This window comes from Zea mays, chromosome 3 (assembly GCF_902167145.1).
Source record: "Zea mays cultivar B73 chromosome 3, Zm-B73-REFERENCE-NAM-5.0, whole genome shotgun sequence".
Taxonomy (NCBI): domain Eukaryota; kingdom Viridiplantae; phylum Streptophyta; class Magnoliopsida; order Poales; family Poaceae; genus Zea; species Zea mays.
In genome coordinates this window covers 17,136,187-17,144,928 of record NC_050098.1, presented here as the reverse complement: position 1 = coordinate 17,144,928, position 8,742 = coordinate 17,136,187, and the positions used below count along the sequence as shown (strand labels likewise).

Genomic DNA, 8,742 nt, shown 5'->3' with positions numbered 1-8,742 from the left:
CTCCACCAAATCAGTCGCTTTCGGATTATAGTTATCATCTCCACCAAATCAGAGATTTACCGACCCTTTTGCGTCCACCTACCACCGCCATAGAAGAGATGCGGTATGAAGAGGAAGCACCAGTGTTCTGCAACAATGATACGTGCATACACAAACACGGTCCCAACACTATGACCTAAGCGTCGCTCAGACCTTAGTGGAAAAATTAACGTTTTGAAAATCTATGTTTACCCCTGGACCTAAGCGTTTTTTTAAGACAAACACTTATAAAGAATCGTGTAAGATAGACCCATCTTTTTATTTATTTTTCACTTTCCCACTTAAATTTCTCGAAAGACCCTTTAATTAATAGGTTTGTATGTGCCTTAAACGGCTGATCGACGATTCTCTATAACTAGGTGAGTACCCGTGCGTTGTAACGGGGACATATAATAACATAATAACTTATATACAAAATGTGTCTATATTGTTATAAAAAATGTTTCATAATCCATTTGTAATCCTAGCCATACATAAATTTTGTTATTTTAATTCAGTTGTTTCACTACTACATTACAACCATCAGTATTATGCAGACTTCGATATATGCCACGATTTGTATGGTCTCATCATTAAAGAGCACGTGCCACACCTACCGGTAGAAGTTCCCTCGTACATTATCAGTCATCAGGTAGGCACCATCATACACGCTTGCTTAATCAAAAAAGCAAGTGTATGTGTTTGCGAAGAGAATTAAAGGCAGGCCGACACAAAAGCTACACTGACGATGACGAGTGGTCATTGCTGTCGGTCCTCCTCTGCGTCACCTCTGGCGCCAAGATGACACTATAGTCCTTGATATAGTAGTCGTCGAACGCGCACGACATGGCGAGTACCGAAGACTCTTAGTTGGGCCACCAAACGAAGTGCACCCCGGGCTCATCAGCGAGGTAATACACCTAGCCGTTGCACCACCGGATGTGCTACTCCTCTACATACATCTTGTTCGAGGACACTCACACAATGTCAGCAACGGCCGTCGTCCCAGCGCACAAGAACTCATGGCTGGTCAGTAGTGACTTACGTGGCAGGTTGAGCTTCAGGTGATGATGAGCTGGACGGTGTGACAGCACCGTTGTCGGATGCGGTGCCCAGAACAACCCAAGAGTCGCCGGCATTTATGACGACCATGAGGTCCCCCCTATTTGAGATGGATAACGCGGTGCAGCCGCTCTGGACCGCGTCCAAGCGGCGGCTGCGGCGGAGCTTGCCGAACACAGCGACGCATGTGGCCACGTAGTACTGCTTCCAGAGGTCGAACTGGCAGTCGCCAAGCTTCTTCTCGTCGTCGATGAGCGATGCCAACGCGAGCGCCTCCTGCCAGTGGTGTTTGTTCGGGGTTTCCAAGTAAGAAACATGGATTCATCTTTAGCGTTGGTTTATGAAAATGACTCACAAGTCAAATCCATGGAAAAAATATTACGAAGAATAAATGTCACACATATAAAAAAGAATTTAAGTTGAAAACATTATTTAAACAAAAAGAAATTGCATGCAAGGCTCTTCTTTAAATACTACTCCCTCCATCCAAAAATATAATTCAGGAATCTCGTTGATGATTATCTACTATTACACATTGTGCAAAAGTAGCAGGTAGGCTTTGGGAGAGATGTAGTAGATATTTTTACTGTAACAGATATTGATATAAACACACATGTGATGTAGTGGTAGCTACGAGCACATTTGCTTGAGAGGTTGCAGGTTCGAATCCCATTGGGGCCACATTTGTGTTTTTTTAATTTAATTTTAGCTAGGCGTGGGATGCACGTGGGAATGAGAATTGCGGGGAGGGGGGAATGAGAAAGACAGTGACAGCCGGGGAGGGGGGAATGGGAATGGCAGAACACCGGGAATGAGAATGGGCTTTGCGGGGAGGGGAATGAGAATGACATAACACAGAATGGCAGGGAGGGGGGGATGGGAATGGCAGAACACTGGCAGAACACCGGGAATGAGAATGAGCTTTGCGGGGAGGGGAATGGGAATGACAGAACACGGAATGGCAGCCTACCCCTTACCGTCTTAATAAGTAGTAGAGATTAATAGGTTTGTACGTGTATTAGGCGTGGGATGCACGTGAGAATGAGAATTGCGGGGAGGGGGAAATGAGAAAGACAGTGACAGCCGGGGAGGGGGGAATGGGAATGGCAGAACACCGGGAATGAGAATGGGCTTTGCGGGGAGGGGAATGAGAATGACAGAACACGGAATGGCAGGGAGGGAGGAATGGGAATGGCAGAACACCGGGAATGAGAATGAGCTTTGCGGGGAGGGGAATGAGAATGACAGAACACGGAATGACAGTCTATCCCTTACCGTCTTAAAAAGTAGTAGAGATTAATAGGTTTGTACGTGTATTAGGCCATTAGGGTATGCATAACTCTATTTAATTTGAAGTCTCTTGAGAAGTCTCTAGAGGCTAATTAAAAAAAATACGAGAGACATGTTATTCGCGAAAAGTCCATCTCTATATGATTCTTCATATATATTGTCTTTTAGTTGTATTTATGGTCTAGAGTCTTTGGATTGTATTGTAGAGTTTCTTAACTGTCTCTTGTAATTGAAAACTGAAAAAACTGAACCACTGTGTACATACCCTTAAGGGCTGGTTTGATGTACATGGAAATGAAGGGATTCCTCCTTAGTGGATCACCTACATTATCCGATCCACCAAACTAGCCCTATGATTCGTGGTGTCCACCGTAGACTAGGTGTAGGTAGGTGCCGGGCTTGGACCGGAAATAGTACCGGAATCAATTCAGTCAGAAAATCACTCTTCACAAAGAATCAACTTCGACAGAGAATTTAGAGCTGAAAGAGCTCTACGAAACTAACCTAAGGTTAAAAGAACTTGTTTGGAAGCAAGGATGGAAGACTGGAGTGGCTAAAATCTCCTAGCTATTTAATTTTAAATAGCAAAAGAAAAATTAATTCCTCCAATTAACTTCGGTATTCTCACTCCCAAACAAGTCATTGGCCAAGAAACAGGTCAAGGCCAAGAAAATGGTCTACATTTTTGCTCATAGGACGAAGAAATTGCATATTTATTGGGTTTCACCAAGAGAAACAAATCTGAAAGAGTTGGATTGGACATAGACACTTCATCCAACCTGCCCAACAACAATGCGGTAGTAGCCAGTAGCCACTCACTCGTCTCAAGGTGTATGCGCTAGTACTTGCCAGCGGGGTGCATGAGCACGAACAGGTTGATCTCGTTGACGTCCGTCTCCGGCGTCGGCTTGCTTATCATCTTGAAAAGCATGTACCCGCGCGCCAGCCTGAACTTGCCGGTGCCGCCGACCACGGCGCGCTCGATGGTGCCAGTGAACCCGAGCAGGGGCCCCTGCACGGACAGGGTGCTCCCGTTGTACTCGCCGGCGGTGAACACCAGCGTGATGGACGACAGGTAGCCGGCGCCCAGCTGCACGCTCGTGCCGAAGAAGACGCCCTGGTACCGGCCGACGAGCTGCGACGACCGGTCCGGGCCCACGCGTATCTCGTCGTCCACCACGCCCATGCTCCCGAACGACGAGTTGGCGCCCAGCGGGGACTGCAGCACGGCGGCGGCCGTGGCGTTCGCCCCGGTGTACGTCTCGTGCACGTACAGGTGGATGTGCGTGAGGCCGTGGTCGCCTGCGGCGAAGGCGGCGACGGACGACACCAAGAGGAGGACGAAGGGGAGGTGGGCAAGCGCCATCGTGATGGCTGCCTGCCTTTTGGGCCTTTGCCGTCGACTGTTCCCCGGCTTCGTTTACATAAAAGTACGAGTGGGAGTGGGACGCAATAATTGACTTGCCAACAGCTTCATGTGCGGTGCGCCGTGCGCGCCAGCTGCCTCCCTTTTCATCTTAATTTATTTTTTATTATACAAAAGTTGCGGTTGAAAAAAAAGAGCAATCATTTGTACTTCTAAACACATTGATCAAGCCGAATATATTTCCATTCCTTTATTGCTTTTAGGGGGTGTTTGGTTTCTAGGGACTAATGTTTAGTCTCTTCATTTTATTCCTTTTTAGTATATAAATTGCTAAATATAGAAAATAAAATAAAGTTTTAGTTTCTATATTTGGTAATTTTGAAACTAAAATGGAACAAAATGTAGGGACTAAACATTAGTCCCTACAAACCAAACACCCCTTTAGTCAAGTTGTTTTAGGGACGTTTGGAGGCACCCAGAAACAAGAGTGGATTTATGTTCTATTTTACAGAAAATAGATTATCGGTTTCTTAAAAACCAAGAAAATATTTTCTCCTAGCTAAAATTATTTTTTGTTTGTTTAATTACACAACGTTCTTGTTGGATTCATAAAATTTACACCTATTGCACCGCTTTTTAAAATACAGTAAGAATATGCTAGTACTTATGCATAAAAAACTAGAAACCGGTTTCTTACAAACTAGTATCTTAGAAACATCTTAGAAACCGAGTTCCAAACATCTCCATGCAACTTTTTTTTTTCATAAACCAGCTTCTAAAAAACTAGTGTGCTTTCAAACAGGCCCTTAACAACCAAAGGCTGAAATGAAAGTTATTTTTAATAAAAAGGATGATATGCAATGCAAACTTTTCTAGTTATCGGAATAAAGAAAAAATTTTATTCTTAAACATATATGTGCAACCTTTTTGCACACGCAACTCTCCTATCTCTCTCAAATTTGGGAAGGTTTCGGGTGTTTTCATCTCTATGTAATCTTACGAACACAAGGTTATGGCGTGTCCTTGTGGTTTGAATTTGTAATGAGTGAGTGTCAACGAAATAGTATATTGGGCTAAATTGTGTGAACTAATCAAGGCTTAAGTGTGTGTGCAACATGTCTATTGGTATATGATGCATATGTGTGAACTCCAAAGACAATAGTCGATAATGAAGGTGAAGGTCATGTGGGTCCATATCGATGGTCCGGAAACGATGAAGAACGAGTGTTAGGTCTTGACTGAGGACCCGAAGAAGCTAGGTGACCAGCTACGGTGGCTGGCAACTAGGATCATCTGCAAGCGTATGGACATGTATGATGTATAATATGTCTTTATACATCCATAAGATATGCATGTTCGAGTTACCCTTGTGGTAGAGATCCATGATGCGTACACAAGACCCGTAATGCTTTGTTCTCATGTCTCTTGCTCTCTAATTTTGATAGATGGGACATCTTGGTATGGCTCATGAAATATAGACTACCCTAGAGAAATTCTATGAGGGTAACCGTCATGTCAAAACTAGACTCTTTGAGACCTACTAGCGAGAGTATGAGAACTTCGTTTAGTTGGTTTGAGTGACCATTGATTCTATATTTCTCACTTCCAATCAATTGAAAACAAGATGCACCCAAAGAAGGCACAATTACCCTATGATGATCATGATAGAGAACTAAAGTTACTATATTATCTAGATCATAGGGTTTAGGGATGGAGATCTCGATGATCATAGAATCACCCAACTATGAGACCCTCACTATGGATGAGCTTTTCAACAAGATTAAGTCCACCAAAATCAACTACTAGACTCAGGCCAAATTAAGAACCCTGATGATGCCACCGTGACTCTTATCTTAGGAGGTGGTCCTTCCTTAGTAAACCCAACATCTGCTTTGTTTGTTTTATCCTCTTTGTTGCATATTTTAGGGGAATAAATTAAGTGCCTTGGGGCTGAGGAGCTAGCACTTGTGACTATTCGGTTTACACGGTTCCACAACAACTGTATGAACTGGTAGCTTGGCGGAGGCAAGGACAACTGCTTCAACTACGAAAATCTTGACCACTTTATCGCCAATTGCCTTAAGATGAAGGGCAAACTAGAGGCCGACAAGCGCAACTACTACTCTGGTAGGCGCAATGCTAGACATGAGTACACATCCGGTAAGCACAAGTCCAAGGAAAGGTTTGATAAGGAGGCACTCAAGCAAAAGTACCTTCACAAGGCAAAGATCAAGGAGCAGTCTTTCTCGCTTCCCTCAGCGACCTCAACAACGACTCCGACTACACTGTTTCTTCCTTGTGTGATGACAGTTCAAAAGGTGTGCCAAGGACAAGATGAATGAGTTGTGTTTCTCCGCTGATACGGTTGGAGGCCTTTGCACCGTGGCGCTTGGTTCATTACATTAAACGGTGCTTCATCGTAGAGTTCTTTCAGTACTAAATCTATAATTCGACCAATTTTGGACCATTAGAATATTTGAGCCTTGGTCATTTTCACTACGAATTTCATCTCTATGCCCTCAACGACGGCTGGATCCTTAGTGGATTGTTAAGCGAAAGTTGAGAAACTTCACTATAATAGCTCTTCGGCGTGGTCAAGTATACAAGGTTAATTTATACCTGGTCAGCAAGTGGTACAGAAGGACCTTCACCGTTTTTATTTGTTTCGGCTAGCTTGGCTTTGTGTGCCTTCTTGCATTTTTGGCCAACTCTTCCACCTCAAATGAAAGAAAGCATAAGGTATTAATACCAGAAGAGTAATGCAAAAATAAACGATTAGCAAATAATCAACCTTCTTCATATTAGGTTTAACATCAGCCCAAGCTATATCCTAAGGTGAAGAACCCTTAGATATGTATGAGAAATAGTTTGAATAGCTATGGAAGTCCGGAAGTGCCACCGTCTTCAAGTGCGGAGAGCCTCTGTAGGCTTCTATGGGTCGAAGCTCATGTGTTGTATATATTTATATTTTGCGCTCTGGTTTTCACATTTATATATGAAGTAGGAATCTGAAACCTTCGATCTTATCTTACGTGGAATGTCTTTGAATTCTTGAGCATCAACCCTATTGTGTACACTTGTCATGATGGTCAAAACTCTATATATATATTCTTCTCTCTGAAACCTTCAAAGTGAATAAGGATCATTAAACTAATGATGTTTGTTTGTTGTCGTTCTATTAAAGGTTTCGACAACCTCACGTATACTTTTGTTGATGAAAGCTTGGATATAATGGAGCAAGCGAGGGCAAGCATCTTATTATGATGTCCAAAATCACAGAAGCAACAAAGCGGGGAGGCCCGGTTCTGAACTAATCCAATAATAAGCTTGTACTCATCCATCTAGTCTAGAAAATATTCAATCAGAAATGCATGTAATGCAACACACTGGATCAGCCTATTGCATCTGATAGTGATGGATGCAAGCAAGAACAAACAATTAACAACTGTATTCAAGGTTGTTGACGCCTTTTTGGAGCGCCAAACACTCAACAAGAACCGTGGCGGTGCCCTCTGCACAGGGGCAGACGGTCCGCGCACAGGGGCCGGACGGTCCGCGGCCTGGTGCGAGGCGCGGCGGTGCTCTCTGCACAGGGGCGGACGGTCCGCGCGCAGGGGCTGAACGGTCCACGGCCTGGTGCAAGGCTAGGGCTCCTTCCTGACTGCCGGACGGTCCGCGCCCTGGGGCCGGACGGTCCGCGCGTACGCAGGGACGGCGGAAGATCGCCGGCGGCGCCTGGATCTCGCTCCCGGGAGGGACCCCGTCAGGGAGGAGAGATCCTACGAGTTGTCTAGGCTCGGGCCGACCGACCTAGACTCCTCTAATCGACGTAGAGTCGAAGAGAAGCGGAGAATTTGGGGATCGAGAGGCTAAACTAGAACTAGACTAGAACTACTCCTAATTGTACTGGAAATAAATGCGAAATAGAAGTTGTATTGATTCGATTGCTGATTACAAATCGGCCGTATACCTCTCTATTTATAGAGGAGGGGGCTGGACCCTTTACACAACTGAATTCCGAGCTAATTCCGTGAATCTAGCTAACAACCGTAGCACAAAACTCAGAACCCTAATCTACTCTGTGCACGCGCGGACCGTCCGGCCCACGGTCGCGGATTGTCCAGACCGCGGACTGTCCGGCCTCAGGGCCGGACCGTCCGCACGCTCAATTTGGTGCCAAACAAAGGTCTAATTTCTTTTGAAGATAAGATAAATTTACCACAGGCGAACGATCCTCGAAAGTGGAACGCCGAGGCGCGGCGCCAGCCAAATCTACTACGACATAGGATGAGGACAACACGTGTACAACCAATCATACAATGTTGGTGACACTGACATTGATAGTGTTCCGTTTGACCAACTCTCCGTCGACCAACTCCATTGACCAACTCTCCAGTCGACTCCCCCGGCAGGAGACACTACCAAGACTCACTCGGCGAGACATGCAGTCACGACTCACCCGAGGCCAACCCCAGGCGGGAGATGAAGTCACAACTCGCTCGAGGCCAACCCATGGCGGGAGACACAGTCATGATGCCCTAGGCCAACCCCGGGCGGGAGACACAGTCACAATTTGCCCCACGCCAACCTCCGGTGGGAGACATAGTCATGATTCGCCGAAGGCCAACCTCGGGCGAGAGACATAGTCACGGCTCGCTTGGGGCCAACCCCGGAGAAGCAACACATTTCCGACTCGCCCGAGGGCATCTCGGGCGATGCTCCGGAAGGTGCCCAACTCCGCCGACCAACTCAGCAGGGCGGATCGGCTGACCAACTCTCCATCGACCAACTCTACAAGGTGGACCAGCTGACCATCTCTACGCAGCGGGAGACACAATCACGACTCGCCCAATGAGAGATGCAATCCTGACTCGCATGAGGTTAACCTCGGGCGGGAGACATAATCATGATTCGCACTAGGCCAACCCCGGGCGAGAGACGCAGTCACGACTCGCCCGAGGCCAACCCCGGGCGGGAGACGCAGCCATGACTCGTGCGAGGCCAAC

The 8,742-nt window shown here is 46.1% G+C and overlaps 1 protein-coding gene across 1 annotated transcript; it reads right to left on the bottom strand.

The window, feature by feature from the left end:
• Positions 1 to 3,023: 3,023 nt before the first annotated feature.
• On the bottom strand, positions 3,024 to 3,765 carry LOC100285709 (uncharacterized). The gene has a single exon (NM_001158600.2). The coding sequence runs from the start codon at positions 3,734 to 3,736 to the stop codon at positions 3,209 to 3,211; it is 528 nt and encodes a 175-aa protein (NP_001152072.2). The 5' UTR covers positions 3,737 to 3,765; the 3' UTR covers positions 3,024 to 3,208.
• Positions 3,766 to 8,742: the final 4,977 nt, after the last annotated feature.